Genomic DNA, 20830 nt, shown 5'->3' with positions numbered 1-20830 from the left:
ACTACATATTGGCCCATAAATCGTGTGTACGTGTCCGTGTTTTTTCATACTGCATAAATCAAGCCAAGCGATTCAATTTCATGCTTTCCGTTTTCGACTTATCCAGATATGCAGATTTAACTTCGACTTTTTTGGGACGATTGTTTTTCAATGATATTATTATAATAATGCCAATGAAGTTTTATTGGTGTTACCATTTTCCTTCATGTGTGCAGTTATCGGAAGACCTATACCACAGCGAGTAACGACCGTGAATAGAAGGAATTAAAAGAAAAACAAAGAATAACACTTCAAGTGCGTAGCGCGCAATGAGTGCTTAGCGAAAAAAAAAAAACGCGACGTATATTTGTGGGCAACCTTACTAATTAGAACGGGGACAGACAGCGCTAAAGACGGTGATAGAACGACAGACTGAGCCCTAAACTAACAACCGCTGGTTTATTGCGGAGGAATGCAGTATATGCACAAGCTTAGCGCAGACCAACACACAGCGAAGTACCTGCGCAGACATAGAAGGAAGATCAGTGATGATTGACATTCTATCTCTGCGTAGATGCTGTGCTATGCGTTGGTCTTCTGCGCTAAGCTTGCGTAAACATTGCATTTCCCGACAATAAACCAGTGGTTGTTAGTTTAGGGCTCTGCCTGTCGTTCTATCACCGTCTTTAGCGCTGTTTGTTCCCGTCCTAACGATCCACCAATAAGCCCAGTTAGGTGCACTCCTGCAACCTAACTAAGCGTTCTAGGCATCACACACACACGAAATTTGTGTGTAGGCAGGCACCACATAACCTTTAGTTAAAGTCGGCTGCTATGCAGCGATGCTTCGTGAACGTTGGGAGGGAATACTTACGAGGCGGTGATTGTGTAAGTGTCGGGCAGGAAACTGCAGACGACCAAGTAGCGGCGCGTGTTGTGCGTGATTATGTCTCGGTTTTCGTGGACGATGATGTTAGTCTCCATCTTGGACCCGTTCTGCACAAACAGGAAGGCAAGCGGACATGTAGTTTAATTACATGCAAACACCAATAGCGCGATAAATGAACAACGATTTCGTTTCCGCAACACATCTGGTCCGGCACGTGCTGCTCGCTCAGCCAATTAATGAGAACGTGCAGCGAGGCTCTGTCGCTCGCTAAGGGAATTGATACAGAAAGGCAGTACGGCTGCGTTGCTTGCAGAAAATTGAAAACAGCCTAATTCACGAGTGTTGGCAACAGCTGGCGAAGCGAATTAGAAAGGAAACGCTCGCTAATCCTTTGCTCGTGAAGAGGCATTGGAGTCCAATGGGTCTGTCCCTTACATGCGATCAAAGCAGCGTTTTTCTTCAAGAAAACTGCTAGATGTCCTGGAATCCTGTCTTTTTTTTTTATTGACATGATGGAAGGAGATGTTGGCGCACAAATAAGGCGCCGGGTACTCCTTAGCTCTTGGAGTACATAGGGTCCATAAACATAAAGTACATAGTGTCCAAATTTCTAATCACAATTAACCCGTAGTACATACAATATACAATACAATATAGCGTAACAGTCAAGACATAACATAACAGTCAAAACAACATATTCAACAATCACATATATGTGTACACACGGTGATGTTAAAAAAAAGAACAGCAACTGTTGCATAACATATCCAAGACAAAAATAGTCAACACACATAAATATACACTCTGCCGTTAATACAAAAGAAAGCTTCAATGCGCTAGTAATGGCCAAGGATGCCACTCTCTTCAAGAAAAATTTTTAATGCTTTTAAAGCACACTTCTGTAAGCCTCTTGTTGGCCACGGGTCCAAAAGTTTCCTTAAACTTAGTGGTCTGCGGTCTAATGTCATTAATGATGATTTAAGTCGGCGTCTTGGTGCGTCGTGCTGTGGGCATCCTAGAAGGAGGTGATATATGTCTTCATCTACGAATCCACAATCACATTCAGGACTTTCAGCGCGGCCAATTTTGTGTAAAAAATGCTTGGTGTAGGCAGTTCCTAGCCTTAATAGGTGAATAAGAGTTTCCACACTTCTGTCTAAAGGTAACAGAATTTCAAATTTGATAAGTCGATCTACATGATATAAATCACATCTTTAAGAATTTTCGTCGAACCACGTATTTCTACACATATTGAAAGATTGTGTCTTTAAAATGCTTCGCAATTCATTTTTCGATATTGGGATAGAAACGATATCTTTTTTGCGGTGTGCTTGTCGTGCTGCTTCATCAGCTGCTGTATTGCCAGGAATGTTGCAATGTCCCGGTATCCACTGGAACATTATTTCATGACGCTTTTGATCGGCCTTACTGAGTTTCTTCTTTATTCTCTTATTTACCCCCTCCGTTCCCTCTCATTCATTCATTCATTCATTCATTCATTCATTCATTCATTCATTCATTCATTCATTCATTCATTCATTCATTCTTATTTTCTTAAAGACCTCCGAGGGGGTATTACATAAGGGGTGTGTTAATATACAACAGTAAGGTTCTCACAATGATCAGTGACAAGTTACATTTGACATGCTATGCGTGAAGCTTGGTGCGCGGGTGATCGTGGCGACATCGTGGATAGGAAACCTCCACAAGAGTAGGAGAGATAACTGAGCTTGTGCTTGGTTAAACTTCCTGACTTTCGCCTTCGTTTATCTCTCTCTCTTATTGATCGAGTAAAGAGAGATTAAAGGGGCCATGCCACATTTTTCCAAGTCATTATCGAATGACCTTAGTAAAGGAGTACATTGCCTCACGAATCGACAGCCGCAAAAATTTTTAGAATCCGTCAAGAAAGAGCGGAGTTGCAGAGGTTTGTCGCACGCTTTTAGCGCTTTCTCTTTCTTTTCGTATAAGCGAGCGTGCTGAAAGATACGCAGAGGGAGGGTGGCAAGGGGGCAAGAAGCTACGTCCCTCCTTCAGCGCGCGTCGTGACCATGAGCACTTTTTTTTCGGTTTTTTTTTCTTCGATCGCGCGGCTTACTTTCAGTATGATCGCGAGCGAGCGCGGGGGCACGTGGCGGCATCCCGCGGCGGTCGCGTTAACTGTGCAGCTCACGATGCTCCAATAGGCCAATGACCTTGGGCTTTGGGTTTAGTCATTTGGGTTCATGGCATCATTTGTCGAGAGAAGAGCGAATTATTTCTAGCCGACTTTGAGAATTCGCTGTAAATTCCAGGCCACGTGCTGTGCTGTAATGTTTGGCTCGCGTGTTCTCAGGAGTTTCGACTACCGATCGGCAGCGTCTTCAGGGCGTGATGGAAAAGTGTTGCAGGGGCCCTTTAAGGTGTTAGAGCTACGTGTGTATACTGACCACAAGTCGGCTTCCGCAGCGCTTGTGGTCGATGTCCAGTGTGTACGCATCCTGAGGCGAGCTGGGGTTGCCGTACACCAGGCAGGCGTCATCGTTGCTATCTTCGACGGCGATCTTGCCGCCGAAGAAGGGGCCCGTGCTGACGACCACGCGGGAGGCGTTCGCCAGGCACCGCTCCGCCCGCGCAGAGACTACACGTCCATAAAGAACACTCAGGATGGCGTGCATTTGAGCCGGTTGGTACAGTCGCGCTCAATATGACTTGCAACACGGAAGCGCGTGGCCTCACGAGTTCAAATATTCCCCATGGCATCAACTTGCCCTCACTTCCGTGACTAAAGACTTTTTAAAATTTGGGATCATCTCCAAGTGAGTGAACAGCGTTTAGTTGTTGAAATAATGGCTATTGGAAGCCGTGTGCTTCTTCGAGTCATATTGAGCGCGACTGTACATAACTACGCAAGGGTGAACAAGGCAAAGACAATGCGAACAGTTAGAGCAAGGATACGAAGAGATTGAGAGCGTATTGTGTTCTCTCGCCATGACTGTTAGAGTGTTTGCCTTTTTTATCTTCACGTTGAAAACAGTAGACTGCTTGCTTAGAGTTGGGCAAACATTAATTCCTGTGCCCACGTTAGAGGTATTTGCTCGCGTTCATTGTACTGGACGCTAACAAAGAGTAAAAAAGCTCGCTGCATTATCTATAATTAGGTTTCGCTCCAGCTCGCTGATGAAGTTGCGGGTTCAGTCGCTGACTTTAGTGGACAAGGCCCGTTGTGAGGGGCATAGCAAATAGACTCGTGTCCCGATTTCCGGGTGCGCTTAGGTAAACCCCGATTAGTCAAACTTATTCCAGCCTGCTTACCCGCCATATCTCCCATCCGCCCCAGCGCTGTTTTGCGAATGTCAGCCTGTATATGAATCAGCCGTGGAACTCCTCCGCGTTGTACGCTGGTAGTTTAGCGAATATACCATACTGCACAGCTTTGGGACAAAATGGCGGACCTACTATGCGCAGCCCTAGTCCCACTTGGATCATATACAGGGCCACTAACAAACGCAGTACTCACATCCCCTCGTGGTCATGAGTGCGTACTCAGAGGTGACCATTTGGAAGCGCCGGTCTTCCTCGCCTGCAGCAGCTTCAGCCGGCAGCTGTCCCGAACCGTACAGGATGGCATTCGCATCCGAGTCACTCGAGAAGTCAGGCTCCACGGCCACGCTGTAGTTTGTCAGCAACCGAAGATCGCCTGCGCCAGCGGATGCATATCTTTAAGGCCAAAGCCTTAAATGCCTCGTGAGAAGGGTCACGTGGCAAAAAGGCGGCACGTGGTACATGAGACACACACACGCAAACTACCCGCGCGTCTCGTGGCTCCAGGCGTGAGAGCTGCGCAACTCGGAAAGGTTCCGCGGAGCGGAACCAGTCGTTTGGAACGTACAAAAAATACGGCACACACACACACACACACACACACACACACACACACACACACACACACACACACACACACACACACACACACACACACACACACACACACACACACACACACACACACACACACACACACACACACACACACACACACACACACACACACACACACACACACACACACACACAGGCATAGAGTTTCCTACAATATTTACTAGAGGGAACTCTGGCGCTAGTGTCTCAGGGAGTTCCAACGCAGGGCGCTTCAGCCAGCATAGGAACGATGAATAGTAAACGGATTTGTCTAAACTTCGTTCTTTCGGCTCCGTTTGGCTCCGCGTCGCCTACATCCACTTTGTCGCAAAACAAAGTTCAGCAAAAGTAAGCAGTTCCACTTCACCACTTTAACCTTTTAGGGGCGAAGCTCCTTAGGGTGTGGGTCGTTCCACCTCTAGTTTATGAATTGCTCAATAGATGGCGCTGTGAGTATAGGAGTAAAATTGCATATAACAACACTAGATGGCGGTATGGTTTTCTTGTAGTTGATGATGACAGATGCGAGATGGTGCTGTCAGAAGCGCGTCGTGAAGCTGCGTGACGCCGCCGCCAAGATCCTGCCGTACGAGAGCGGGAGGCCGAAGCGGCACGGCAGCGGCGCGAGGATGCTGCCGTACGAGAGCGGGAGGCCGAAGCGGCACGGCAGCGGCGGGAGGATGCTGCTGTACGAGAGCGGGAGGCCGAAGCGTGTCGTCTGGCTGCGCGACGCCGCCACCAAGATCCCAGCGTTAGAGAACGAGAGGCCCAAGCGGCACGGCAACGGCGCGAGGACCCTGCCGTACGAGCGCGCGAGGCCGAGGCGGCACGAGAGCGGCGGCAAGAGAAATATGTACACGCTTTATGGGCAGTAAACGCCGTGCATTGTTCGCGAAGCCGGAGCACATGCACGATCGCGTTCCGTTGGCTTTCGTTGGGCATGCTACCGACCTCGCGTCATGGAACGCGAAGAGGAACGCTACGCGCGTCGTGTCTTCCCTCTAGGCTTCCCGTTAATTCTCACAGGGCGAGCGGGAAACGCGGTCGCTCTTGGCGCGCTTTCTCTTTCGCAGCAACGTTGCTTGTTGGGCGAGTTGGAACAAGTCAGTCATGATGGTATTTAGCGCAAACAATAGACAAAGGACAAAGGAGAGGACGTGGACGCAGCGCATGTGAGTATACGCCTTGTGCACCGCCTATAGAGGCGCCACTGATAGCCACCTAGCGGGCGCCGCCGACAGTACGTGCGGGAAGCCGAGCAGACGACAGCGCTTTGCACAGCTTTGCTGTGAGGAGATGAATGAATTTCGCGGCTGCTATTTCCCCTTCGTGCGGGTGCCAGACAACTAATTCTGCAGCGGCAGCTGCAGGAAAGGCGCGGGCCTCTACGAAAGTGGACTTGTGCACGATGTTTGTCACGAACGAGCGCTTCTGAGCGCACGTCGCCGATTTCGAACAACGGCATGAAAGCCTGGCGCCGACGGTTCGTGCGCGACAGAGCGCGCGCATCGAAAAAACAAGTATAAAAAGGCGCAGGAAGCGCGCCTCTTACCCTCTCCGCAGAAGACGCCACCGACACAGCCAACGAACGCGAAAGATTGGGATATTCGAGAAAGCAAAGCCGAGCCAGCGGCGCCGTCTGATTCCGCAGACGAATCGGTGAGAGGATCTCGCCCTTTCTCTAGCTTTCACTGTGCTACGCACAGACGAATCATACGCACCTTCCCGAATCCAGGCGCGAGCCGATACAGGCAATGCAAGCGCAGCAAGCGCGCGGGGGCAAAGGGGCAGAGTCAGTCAGTGAAGAGTTAGTCGGCGAAGAAGTTATGTCGTTCTAGTCATAGCATCGTTCGCTCGACCGCAGAAAACGTGTTGTTTGATGATCTAGTGCTGTGAGTTAAGTATCAAGAGATGACAGTGACAAGTTTTGAAGAGGGTCGCCGAGAAGACATGTGATGACCGACTGCGGAGGAGAACGAACGTCCGCGTGGAGTGAATCGTCATGCCGGTGAATATCAAAGGTGCGTCGCGCAGACCAGCGTAACAGGATCCAGCTATGAGGTGCAGCTCGTGGTGAACATCCGCGTTGTTTTGTTTACAAAGGTGACGTCGCAATCACTTCTACAGCACTGCACGGGCCCGGGCCGGCCCGGAAGCCCGGACCCGGCCCGGCCCGCGGGCCGGGCCGTCCGAAGCGTTTTCCGGCGGGCCCGGGCTGGGCTCGGGCTTGAAAGTGCGGGCCCGGGCCGGGTCCGGGCTTGAGGCTGCGGGCCGGGCCGGACTCGGACCCGCTCAATAAAAGGCGTAAGTCGGGCCTTCGAGCACACGCGAATGTTCTGCATTCCATGGTCTAAGGTATACTGTGCCAAGCTGAAGTGACACGTATATATATATATATATATATATATATATATATATATATATATATATATATATATATATATATATATATATATATATATATATATATATATATATATATATATATTAACAGCACTAACAATTGGCCAGATCACGGTTGTTCCCATGGGAGGCATAAAGATTTCGGTCTTTTATTCGAGGTTGACACATACGATACATTTCATTTATATTCCTTGGTATTACGAGCCAAAACCACGATATGATTACGAGGCACGCCGTAGTGGCACCGGATCAATTTCGACCACCTCGAGTTCTCTAATGTGCACCTAAATATACGTATATACACGGGTGTTCTTGCATTTCGCCCCCATCAAATTGCGGCCGCCGTGGCCGCGGGAATCGCACCCGCGTCCTAGGACTTAACAGCGAAACAGCTTAACCGCTGAGCTACCACCGTGGGCAAAGCAACATTTCGATGCATGTACACACCGGATTTTCCGTACGATCGCCCGCTACAAAGTGCACGGCATCATTAATAATCATCATCAACAACTAATATCCTCTAGCGGGCCCGAGTCGGGCCTGGTCATGAACAAGCGCGCCCTGGATTAGTTTAATAATGAACGCCCGGGCCCGGGCCGGGCTCGGGCTGGGTTCGGTCATGTACGCCCGGGCCCGGGCCGGGCCCGCGCTTGGAACGACGGGCCCGGGCTGGGCTCGGGCTTCATAAAGCGGGCCCGGGCCGGGCCCGGGCCGTAAAATACGGCCCGTGCAGTGCTCTAATCACTTCTTGTTCTTTCTGAAGTCAACCATTGCTGCATTTCTGTTTCTGTAAATAATAAATATAGAACTTAGCTTGTAATAGCGCGGTACATGTACTGCGCTAGTACAAGCTAAGTTCATGGATGTCCAACTCGCCCGAACTACAACACTTCTGAAATATAGAACGTTTGAGCGAAGTGCCCTGCACGGCGGTCGAACCGAACCAACGCATGCTCAGGCTGATAACTTTGGTCGTCTACCAGTGTCAACATGATCGAGTGCATCCAGCGAGCACAGATATGGCAGAACGAAAGCATTAGAACAAGAAGTGACGTGTTAACCCGCACAATGACGAAGCGGCTCGTCTTTGCCAACGAACAGCGGCGATCCATTGCTTCCGTCGCTCTTGCTCAAGAGGCCTTGCGGTAAGTAAAACCGTGTTCCGGGCGCGTTTTTGTAGGTGTTTGAGCACTCCACTCCGCAGCAATTGTTATTCGACATCCCTTGAAGTTTCGGCCACCACACATACGACGAACGTTGCTTATTTCACTACGGAAACGTGAACAACGGGGAAACACAGGTACAACGACGTAGGAAACCACGGCGGCCGTCTGCTTGCTTTGCCGAGAGCAATGATTGAGTTCGCCGCCTATGGCGCTTCCGTCGGCGCGCACTAGGCGTATACGAGTCCACGTCCTCTCCTTTGTCCTTTGTCTACTGTTTGCGCAAAATACCATTATGACTTTCTCTTTCGCTCGGGAGCGGACACTTTCCCTGCATTTCACCGATCACAAAGCGGTGATAATGAAGGGACCACGTAAACCAACAATACAATAAAAGTTTGATGTTTAATATATACACGGTGTTTCACACTCTTTATATGATGTACTGGGCGAATTTCACGGAAGAGTTTCACGGTTTACTGATGACTCCCTCCGGAGCTTCGCCCCACTCATCATCATTCACCCCGTGGATATGCTGTGTTTTTTTAGCCTCACCAATTCAAACCTGGTCACGAAGTTCAAAAGGGTATATTCTTTTATCCGAAACGAACGCCAAAACACTGCAATAAACAAAGCCACAAGTGCGTTCGAAGCCGTAAGCACGAAGATTAGGCAAATCTGTGTACTACCCACCATTACCATGGTGGCTGAACGATCGCAGCGCCAGAGTTCCCTCTAGGTAATTGTAGGAAACTCTATGGTCTTAGGCGAATGTAGAGGGGACCCTGTGAGATTTTTAAAGTGCCACCTTCATAACACTAGTATACATAATCTTTTATTGCACTGAAGAGTGAATTAGAATCAGGACGGCTAAGTAAAGGGTAATTACTATGAGCGGTAGGAAAAGCATACCGGGGTGATTCCACGAGAGATCGAACATGCCTGTCCGGTAGTGATGCCGAACTATCGGTAAAGTTACTATCGATAGTATCGATAGTTTTTTTGAAACTATCGATAGTGTAAACAAACTATCGATAGTGCTACTATCGACAAACTATCGATAGTGCAATCGGTAGTACCATCGTTAATATTACTATAGCGATATTACTGCCACGCGTGTTTATTGCTTTGCTTTAACGTAGTCGGGTTTCACCCACAAAGACCGCCAGCAACGTTTGACGCAGACCGCGCCGTAATGTTTGAGAAGCTTCACAGTTGTTTGAGATCATTCTGTTAAGATTACGCGCCGGACGCGAATAGTCAAGTTTATTCGAGAGCTTACGCGAGCACCACCGATAACGCTGGAAGGTTTGATGATTGATGTATAAAGGACGACGCGTTCCACCGATGATCAAATTATCCAACGGCTGACGACTGCTCCCGCCGCTATCAGTGCGCTGCATGTATCGCTTGTATTTTGAGTTTTGATTTCCTGGGCACAAGTTCGCCCAAATAAAGAGCTCCGTATTTCCCAGTCTTGCTGCAGCATTCTTCACCGTCATAAACACGTGACAATACTATCGATAGTGGTGTGAATAATGATTTGGCAATGGCCGGCCATATTGCCAAAATATTTGCGATAGCCTACTACCAGCTTCGTTTAATTTGTGAGCGATTTTTGGCAGAGAAATGAATTATTTCCGCAGTGAAAATGGCGGAATATATCCATCAATTAATTCGTATCCAAAAGCAACCAGTCACACCTTACAATTAACTTCTTGATATTTTTGTACTTTGAAATCATAAAATGCAGTATCAATTTGAAGCCGCGCAGTCCCACCACATGCATAAAGGCTTCCTTTCCGCTAGAGCTGAACGGTTTGACTTTATGATCATGTGTCAGCAAAGCACTCTGGTGAAGAACACAAGCCCGTCAACTTTCTTGCCCTTCAGCCTGCTCTTCCGGCGCCCCTATGTACTACGCGCGCGGAGAACCAAGTTTATTCTGCAGTGAGTCCGCGCTGTTGATTTTATACTATCGATAGTACCATCGAATTATTTACTATCGATAGCTCTATCGATAGTATTTTTCACCATCGATAGTTCGATAGTGACTCAGCTATCGATAGTATCGATAGTACCATCGATAGTCCTGCATCACTACTGTCCGGTCGCAATTTTTGTTTTGCCTGAGTTTTTTATATGTTATGTGGGCACATTCAAAGTGCATGGAACTGAAACTTTTATTTCCAAGAAACGCTCCCAGCGCGCCAAACAATATTTGAAGGTGGCGGCGCGGGCCTCCTGTTTTTGCTCAATGCAATGTTTTCGGATTTCACGGCCGAATTTAGCGCGAACTATAAATGATGTGTCGAAAATTTTTGTTGCTGGCTTTAATACGCATTGCTGTGAATTACACCCATGCTTTTTTTCTGCCGCCCTCAAAAAGAAGAAAATGTGAAAAAATGGCAAACACGGCCGAAATCAATAAAGGGTCCTAAGTTTGAGGCGCCTTGGCGCCTTTGCTACTTCAAACAGAAACTTGAAAACAATGTCAACTATAGAAAAGAGCCTTTGCAACATTTATACGGAAGATAATTTTCCTACGGGCAGCGCAAAAAAAGAAAAAAATAGTTAAAGAAGCAAGTTTTTACAATAAAGTACATTTTCAAAAAATAAAATAAAAAAAAACTCCGGTCTCAATTTTGACGACAATTTTTTATCGAAGAGCGCTTATGTCAGTGAACACACGGTTTTCATATCATATGTCCTCATTTGCTTTGTTTACGAGATATAACTGGCCAAAATGACCCTTGCTGTGTGTGCACACTTCAGTGCGACTGATGGTTGTCATCAGCTTGCATTGTGCGTAAATCTCAGTTTTAATTTTCTGCTGCAGCAAAACCTTGCTCTGGTGGCTTTTCGTCAAGAAAAACGTGTTCTCAGATTTTATTTGGTTCTAGCGTGTGCAAAAGTGGGCTGATGCCGCCCTCTAAATGGCTAACGTGTAAACAGTTTGCAGCCTACAACCTCGCCTACAATCATCAGAGTGAAGATGGGCGCGCCTGTCCAAGATATCAATCGCTTCTTCTTCCTGAAGGAATGCCTGGTCTACCTCATCGCGGTTAGATGTAGACAGGTTTTCCTTGAGGAGCGTAAAACAATGCAAGCAGACTTCGCCGGCGTCGCGAAGATCCTGAGCCTATGACAGTAGCTTCTGGAGGTAGGCAGCAACAAAAAGAGCAAAGAAAAAAATTTGCGCAACGAAAACGTTTTCCTCAGCAATCTTCTTTTTGTGAACGCGTAAATAATCGGCACAGAACAATCGGACGTAGTCATGGGCCGCGCGCATCGCGTGTAGTGAACAGCTAGACCTAGAGCAATTTGAAACGTTTATACTGAACGGCGCCGCACAAATTATCTCACATCTGCGCAGCTGTCATGAATGCCTTTGCAGAACTGCTCACGGTTTAACATTTTATCACTAAGGGTGTCTAACCGCTTTGGGCTGTAATGATTAATTTGTCGGCCACACTCATTGTCAAAACTAAGGGTAATGTCCGTCTGCATGGCGCCACCAGTGACCTCTGCTGTCCTCGACGTTGGAAAGCACTTTAGTAAAGTGGCAACAAAACATCATCAATTGGGCAGCTTCGGCCACTCATGGCTTAATCATGCCGCACCGCACGTTTTCTGGCTGTTGAAACGCTGAGGTAAAGGTCGAGATGATGCAGGAAGACGTTATCTGCGACGACGAAAACATGTGATTGCGGGAAGTGAAATAAACGGCTCGGAAATCATTGAGCTAACTTTTTACAAATGTTGTTTAGGCACAGTGTGCGTCGAACGGGGAAGATGGTTAGAGCGTACAACGCACGTAATAGAAGGGAAGCAAGCAGGCAGTGAGAAAACAACTGCATAACAGCGCGCCTGCTGATTGTGGCATTTAGTTACAGATTAAGATGGCCTTCGCTGCATACAGATGCTTTATTCCGTGTGCAAGGAGAGTTTTGACAAAGTGACCTAAACCATGTGTTCGCGGTGTCTCGCGTGCTTTTGATTAGCGAATACTGGCGGGGTAAGTTGAGGTTGTGAGCTGTAAACTGTGTACGCGTCAAGCCTTTAGAGAGCGGCAGCAGCCGACCCCCGCACACGCTAGACACAATTAAAGTTTGAGAATACATTTTTCTTGACGACAAGACACCAGAGCAAAGTTTTACTGCAGAAAAATAATTAAAATAGATTTACGTGCAATGCAAGCTGATGACAACTATCAATCGCACTGAAGTGAGCACACACAGCAAGGGTAACTTTAACCCGTTAAATCTCGTGAACAAAGCAAATGAGGACATACATATTAACATGGTGTTTTCACTGACATAAGCGCTCTTCGACAAAAAAATGTCGTGAAAATTGAGGCCTGAGTTTTTTTCTTCATTTTTTGAAAATGTACTTTTTGAAAAAACTCGCTTCTTTAACTATTTTCTTCTTATTCTGCGCTGCCTGTAGGAAAACGATCTTCCGCATAAATGTTGCAAAGGCTTCTTGAAATACTTGACACTGTTTTGAAGTTTCTGTGTGAAATAGGAAAGGCGCCTCAAACTTAGCAAACTTTGTTGATTTGGACCGGGTTTGCCATTTTCTTCACATTTTTTTTTATTTTTGAGGACGGCATAAAAAAAGCGTGGACGTAATTCACAGTAATGCGTACTAAAACCAACAAAAAATTTTCGACACATCATTTATAGTTCGCGTTAAATTCGGCCGTGAAATCCGAAAACATTGCAGTGAACAAAAACAGGAGGTCCGCGCCGCCACCTTCAAATATTTTTTGGCACGCTGGGAGCGTTTCTCGGAAATAAAATTTTCGGTTCCGAGAACTTTGAATGTGCCCACATAACATATAAAATACCCAGGCAAAACAAAAATATCGACCGTACAGGCATGTCCGATATCTCGTGGAATCACCCTTTAGAGGGCGGCAGCAGCCCACTTTTGCACACGCTAGAACCCAATAAAATCTGAGAACACGTTTTTCTTGACGAAAAGCCACCAGAGCAAGGTTTTGCTGCAGCAGAAAATTAAAACTGAGATTTACGCACAATGCAAGCTGATGACAACCATCAGTCGCACTGAAGTGTGCACACACAGCAAGGGTCATTTTGGCCAGTTATATCTCGTAAACAAAGCAAATGAGGACATATGATATGAAAACCGTGTGTTCACTGACATAAGCGCTCTTCGATAAAAAATTGTCGTCAAAATTGAGACCGGAGTTTTTTTATTTTATTTTTTGAAAATGTACTTTTTTGTAAAAACTCGCTTCTTTAACTATCTTTTTCTTTTATTGCGCTGCCCGTAGGAAAGTTATCTTCCGTATAAATGTTGCAAAGGCTCTTTTCTATAGTTGACATTGTTTTCAAGTTTCTGTTTGAAGTAGCAAAGGCGCCAAGGCGCCTCAAACTTCGGACCCTTTTTTGATTTCGGCCGTGTTTGCCATTTTTTCACATTTTCTTCTTTTTGAGGACGGCAGAAAAAAAGCATGGATGTAATTCACAGCAATGCGTATTAAAGCTAGCAACAAAAATTTTCGACACATCATTTATAGTTCGCGCTAAATTCGGCCGTGAAATCTGAAAACATTGCATTGAGCAAAATCAGGAGGCCCGCGCCGCCACCTTCAAATATTTTTTTGGCGCGCTGGGAGCGTTTCTTGGAAATAAAATTTTCAGTTCCATGCACTTTGAATGTGCCCACATAACATATAAAAAACTCAGGCAAAACAAAAATTGCGACCGGACAGGCATGTTCGATCTCCCGTGGAATCACCCACCGGTGTATTCGCACAACATCGCAGAACTCATTTCGCGTGAATCATATACCGTCAAATACCACGGAAGCACCGACTTTCGCACAAGCGTCCAGTATTAACGTTTCCAAAACTTCTGAAATGTGAAAATTATATGCCAAGAGCCCACGCTCTCCAAAGCGCCAGTATCGGCCGAAATATTCGCCCACTGCGGCCGCTGCGAGACCGATAGGGGCGATGACAAGGGTATTCGCTTCCTTGCGGCGGAAAGGGAAAGACCGACGGAGGTGCAGATAATCCGAAATGACAACGTACAGTCCTTGAAAGAAAGCCCAGTGTGGCCGCATGAGGATCAGTATATAGGCGCTGGTATACCGCATTGCTTACCATTTGAAAAAAAAAAAAAAAAAGCCACCGCAGCCATGCCTTAAAGTTTTATGTTGGCCGCCATCTTGGTTTTCAGCTTTTACAGCTTCTACCTGAGAAGCGCCCATATATAAACGTTAATCCAATTTTCAGTAAAAGTTGGGTGAGCGCTTCCGCGATATTTCACGGCAGTGCTGAATTGAATTCCCCTTTTTCTTGCACAAAACACGTGCAAATATGCAAATAAAACACGATTTGTAAGAACAGTGCCTTATCAGAGCACGTTTACACCCAGATGACACCTTCAGTCGCTACCACCGGACTCATAATTTTCGTTCCAAGAATTGGCGCGTTGCTGCCAGTTTTGTCTTGTAGTTCTCTCATTCCTTTTTTCCTGTTTGTTAAAATAAACGCTCATTGACGACGAACGAGTAAATCTGGCCGTGCATTTTAGCTCCACTACTGAAGAACAATATAATAGCAATCAACATGGCAGCACTGCTAGTTTGTTCATGTCTGTTAGGAGCAAGGAAACGCCGTAAAAACGGAAAGAGGACAGTGTTCGTTTCACATGTGCGTAGTATGGTGCTCTTTGTTTGGTAGTTGAAGTTATTGTTTGCTCATATTTTCTAGTAGGAAGCTGAAGATTATGTAGAACATAAGCGGCTTGCTTTCTGGCTTTCGACTGCGTCATCCCGCAAATTAAAGGTTCGGTCGCTAACAACTGGCGCGAACATTATGAGTTATGAGAGTGGACGCGCTATGAAGTCTAAGGCTGTAATTAGAAGAGCAGCGTTGCCCACGAAAATTACAAACAAATAACGCCCGCTTTGTTGATTGTACCGCATTCATGCATTCGTCAAACAACTATTTGCAGCTGCACCGCCATTCTTGCGCATACGGTCTGCAGTATAGGAAGGCAGTGCGAAAAAAGAAAAAGAAAAGAAAGCTGCTGAAAGTGGCGTAGTATAACGCGATATAGTAGTCGCAAGAGCTTTATCGGCGGGCGCGCTTGCTTGGAAATAGCGAACCAGCAGCAGTTTGTTCCTGCTTCAGTATTTCGTGAAACGACGTTTGCTTGATAAGTGTTTGTTGTGGCCAGGACGCCATGCCTTCATTTTGTGCTGTGCTCGACTGTAAGCTGTATGCTCAGCGGGAAACGCGGAGGTGAGTCCCTTATTATATATTTTTTTAACCAACGATAAGTTAGCAGTCATTTTGGTCAAAGGTAGATGAAGACAACGACCAAATATAAAATTAAGAATTTCAATGCAACAGACGTTTCGGCTCCCGTACGAGGGCCTTGTTCATTGGGAACAAGGTGCCCGTACGGGAGCCGAAACGTGTATTGTTTCATATTACTGCTTGGATTACGAACGCGTCTACTTCAAGCGTAAACGCTCACGAAGATTGGCTTTCATTAGAGAGTGACGGTGCTTGATTGTTATACTAAAATTAGAATTTTTCACGCGGCTGTGAAACAGTGCAACACAAGCATGCCACTCGTTATCGAAATACAGAATGTTTCTCGGTTGCACACGATGCTGCACCGATGGCCAGTTCATTTAGAAGAAGATGTGATTCCCTTCAGCGTGTCCTGAAGTCCTATCAATTTAAAGTTGCTTCGCCAAATAAAATAAAACCAAATGTTTTTATTACCATGTGCTCGAGGACGTTATTTGGAGGGTACGGCATGCAACGTGCTGTCGCAACTTCGCACAGTTCTCTATTATTACGACACATCATTATGAAATATTATGCCTTGTTATCACTTGCATACGGCAATGCTTAGGGCGTTGTACAATTCACTTCAGTAGATAGCCTGCCTTGGCGATGCCAGTGTTGGTGTAACGACCAAAAGTGAAGCCCGCTATCTATTCTGCGATATGCCTCGCGACAGCTGCAAACAAGAATAATGATTATAGTTTACTTATGGAATTCCGGAGGAAAATTGTTCACTTCAAGTTTCAAGTTTCAAGTTGATTAATGCAAGTTAATGATGCAAAAATTGGTTACGCATGCTATAGAGACGAGGGTCCGCAGTCAAAATGACTGCAGGGGAACCCTCTGTCATATTGAACTCGCAGAACAACTGGTGGCTTTTTCTTTCGGTCAGGACACAGCCAGACAGAAAAACTTCATTAGCAAGTGTGTTTGGACCCCCCGGGTCCGTGGACCACCGGGTGGTCTCACGCCATCCCAGAGCTTATCACTATAAGAGAACTGGCGACTCGCCTGCTTGTCCAAAGTATGCTAAACCTCGTGCATTCTAACGTTTCCCAGTAAAGGACATGTGATAACGCCCCAGATCTGCTGCGACGTACGTCCCTACACACAGTTCTGGCAAACAACATCACGATTCATGAAACAGTCTCGCATGGGGCTCACCTATGAGCGCCTCGTAGCCAGACTTGGACGACTTTCGTAGTAGATCCAGGCTGCGTGGTGTGCCATCGCCGTCGTAAGCGGCCTGAGGTCCTAGTAGGCTTAGCCGGCGGACGCGGCAACGTGGTCCCGTCTTGGGTAGCCACGGCAGCAGCTCGCAGATCTGCACCCGGAATGCCGGTGGTTGCGGGAGGTGCCGGTACTGCCAACGCAGGCGCGCCGTCCGGTAGCTGGCCTGGGCCTCCAAATGCTCCACGTCTAGGCGAAACGGGCGGACAGCTGTCTTACACATAATGTGTTGTACAAAGCAAAAGAAGCAGGAGTACGTCTGACCGACCTATAGCAAAATATTTTTGCTTTATTGAAAAGCAAGTATTTCAGATTTTTTTTTTACGGGAGTGTCCTGGAAGTTTTTGACATTCAAGAAATTTAAAATATTCTTGACGGGGTTCGTGGGGACTCTGATGCAGCCATCTTTCTTTGAAAGACACGCACTTAGGATGGCACGTTTGTGTGAACCTGCAGCTTTCCCCATTATGCGAGATGAAAACGGAAGTAAAGAACAGGGTGTTACAGTTGAAGAAAACTGGGAATTTTTAAGCGGTTTTCTACTGATCGAACGTGGTACCACTTTCGTTCATTGTACATTTTTAAAAATTTTTATTTTTATGTGCAATGTACCTTCATTCACATCTATCTGTGATTGTATAATGCGAGACACTCGTAAAACGCTTAAAAGACAGTATTGACTGTATGAACGTATTTTTAGGTACCGTATAGTTGAAGCTAGATGTCTGCATGCAGTACTCTACATCAATCCTTCGCATATACTTGTCTCAATTGCGTTGTTCCTAATCATTGTACTTTACCGCTACGGCGCATAACAGTACCTATACAAGCCTTCCCGCCTGCGTATCGCGACCAGACTTCTATGGGAGGATAGCCTGTGGCTCTCCTTGCGTAATGCTATTTTTAGCAAGGAGGTAATTAACGGTGTGTCAGACGTTTCTCAAAAGGAAGGTTCCTTGATTCGGATACACACGCTGCTGTAATCAGAATTCCAGTAACGCTCGCGTTGTGCAAGGAAAAGCAATGAAGTGCACTAATGACAGGAACACTTGTTTTGAACCACGGAATGAAACCACAAATATCGGAGATGAACGCATCGGCAGTCGGAATCGACGACCCATGCGGATGAACTACCATCGTTATAAGGGTTCAATATCGGACCGCGAAATGGGAGTGTCGCACGCTGTACAATACAGATACGGTTGCAATTACGAGACGCGGCGTTCTCATATTTTCAGCGACGCGAACGAGAGCCCTTGTCACAGATAACGCGGTGATTTATGAATATCGGCGCTTAACGTGACTCGTGGGAAAACGCAAATTAGAGCTCAGGAGAACGTTCTGTTATGACGTAAGTTGCATTCTGGAATTTGCATTCCAGAACGACCCACCATGTTGCGTCAAAAATGCCAGGCCTGCGCGGAAAGCGCAGCACAGTCACAGCGAAAGCTGGAAGAGCGGCATTTCTAGAACCCGTTGTAAACTCTCTTGGGGCTACTAATACAAGTACACTAGCAAGGTACCTACTACGCCATAAATCACAATATTTGTGAAATTGGGAAGCACCTACAACGCCATTATTCGTCATTGTGCGCAGAAGGGAGGTTCCAGCTGCACATAAGTAAGGCATTATGTGCACTTTGTTTACGTGACGACTGATGACGATGAAGAATTGTGGCTCAGCCCTTTGTAATGGGCTGGAAGCTTTAAACGGCTCACCAGTTACGTAATTCGCATTGTGTGATGTCCGGTCGCTATCCAACTCTCCCACCATGCAATATAACATACATGGACGTGAGAAAGAGAGACAGAGAGAGGGGGAAGAACTTTATTGAGACCCTGAGGAAATTGATGATGGGCTCATGGGCTTCCTTGGCAACCAATGCAAGTGCACTTGCGAGGAACCCACTGCGCTATAAATCATCATAATTTCTGTGAAATGTAAATGTTTACGTGACCACTGATGACGATGAAGAATTGTGGCTCAGCCGTCCGTAATGGGCTGGAAGCTTTAAACGGCTCACCAGTTACGTAATTCGCATTGTGTGACGCCCGGTCGCTATTTAACTCTCCCACCACGCAATATAACATACATGGACGTGAGAAAGAGAGCCAGAGAGAGGGGGAAGAACTTTATTGAGACCCTGAGGAAATTGATGATGGGCTCATGGGCTTCCTTGGAAACCAATGCAAGTGCACTTGCGAGGAACCCACTACGCTATAAATCATAATTTCTGTGAAGTAGGGAAGCAGCCACTATGCCATTTTTCGTCATTCAACGGAGAGCCGTGGTACCCGCTAAAAACATGTAAGGCATTATGCGCACTTTGTTGGTGTTATGCCTGATGACGATAAAGAATTATTGCAGAGCCCCTTGTAGTGGGTTGGAAGCATACAACAGCACACTCGTTGCGCAGTTCGCATTGTGTGACGCCTGGTTACAGAATCCGCGTTGTGTGGTGCGTGGTTGTTATTTCACTCTTCTACCACACTAAATTAAATATGTTAATGTGGTTCCTTCTGGACATGAAGCCTGTATAGCGTGGTTTTGCAAGGCAGTTCCAAGCACCGGAATGGCTCTGAGGTACAACACTGGGCTCCCACGCAGAGGGCCCAGGTTCGAACCCCGTTCCATCCTGGAAATTTTTCTTATTTCGTTTTTTTTCTTATTTCGAGCGATAGTGGTTACGGACACCGGCGGCGGCGGCGGCGGCGGACAACTACGCCACCAAAAACGGCCGTTGAAATGATCTCATAACAGCTTTCGCTGTAAAAAGAAAACGCACTGAAGCACAGGTAATACAATTCTGCTAACGCGTTTTTAAGATAATGAAAATTGCTATAGCATCAATCAGAGGATGATAGAAAGGTAGATAAGAGGACCTTTGTGGTTATCAAAATATGACAACGACAAAACTTTGGCGCTCTCTTAAGATTGAGGAACAGCGCAGCGACAGATCGAAGAATAGCCCAACGAATTTCTGGCTGTCAAACATGATTTATTGCACATAAGGCAATAAATATGAACAAAAAGGGAAAGGAAACAGGAGCCCAAAGATAAACAAATTGATGTCATCATGCCAGTAAAAAAGGACCCGGATTTCCCAAACCACGATGGCTTATATCGTCTGTGGGCCTTGCGCTGCTGAGAACGAGATCGTGGATCCTATTTCCGAGGCTGGGATTCCATTCCAGCGCCTTGTGTTGAGCTTTTTGTTTTCTGTTGTTTTTCTTATCGTGTTAGGTGTTTCCTCGCGCTGTTTAGCCACAGGGATTCGTACCGACTGGCTCCACTTGCAATGCTCCTACAATTTGATTTATTTCGGCTGTGGTGACAACGATCGCTGATAATTATATTTAGGGCACGTTTATATTTCGGCATGCCCAATATGCCCAAAATTAATCTGGAGCGCTGTACTATACCGTTCAGTGGTGTTGCATTTAAGGTGCAGAAACACTTAGCCTGGCTATCAAGGCAGTCAGCTTCTCTACCTGACCACTGATTCACTGAGGTCTTCACACACGTCCAGCAATTCATCGACACTAAAACGAAGTAAGACGGCGGCGTCTGGCTTCCTGTAAGAAGCGGGCATTTCTAGAAACACAAGGCGCTCCAGGCTCGTGGAGAAGCGCGTCTTCTGACGCCGAGCACAAGTTCGCATTCTTACCTGTACCATCGCCATCACATCGAGTTTAAACCTTGCTGAGCACAAATTAAGCCCACATTGCGTTTTGATATCACAGATGAAGTGCCGTAGAATGTTGGTGAATGAATTTCGTTGTTTGGGGCGGCATAAAAACAAGGAAAGAAACGCTCTAGCCAACTGTAGGAGCTGCACCTTCTACACAAGATAGAGAAACGAATGAAGGAAAACCGGGAAGGTTAACGGAAGAGAAACTTCTGATTTGCTACCCTAGACTAGGAGA

The 20830-nt window shown here is 46.5% G+C and overlaps 1 protein-coding gene across 1 annotated transcript in view; it reads right to left on the bottom strand.

The window, feature by feature from the left end:
• LOC119388021 (uncharacterized) overlaps window positions 1-20830 on the bottom strand; it is a 45139-nt gene that overhangs the window by 8013 nt on the left and 16296 nt on the right. Inside the window, exons 3-6 of the mRNA XM_037655625.2 lie at window positions 16838-17092; window positions 4368-4547; window positions 3298-3488; window positions 854-975 (exon numbers count right to left, since the gene is read on the bottom strand). Coding sequence (XP_037511553.2) covers window positions 854-975; window positions 3298-3488; window positions 4368-4547; window positions 16838-17092 — 748 coding nt within the window. The remainder of the gene's footprint in view (window positions 1-853; window positions 976-3297; window positions 3489-4367; window positions 4548-16837; window positions 17093-20830) is intronic.

This window comes from Rhipicephalus sanguineus, chromosome 3 (assembly GCF_013339695.2).
Source record: "Rhipicephalus sanguineus isolate Rsan-2018 chromosome 3, BIME_Rsan_1.4, whole genome shotgun sequence".
NCBI classification, from domain to species: Eukaryota; Metazoa; Arthropoda; class Arachnida; order Ixodida; family Ixodidae; genus Rhipicephalus; species Rhipicephalus sanguineus.
This window is presented reverse-complemented; position numbering and strand designations above follow the sequence as displayed.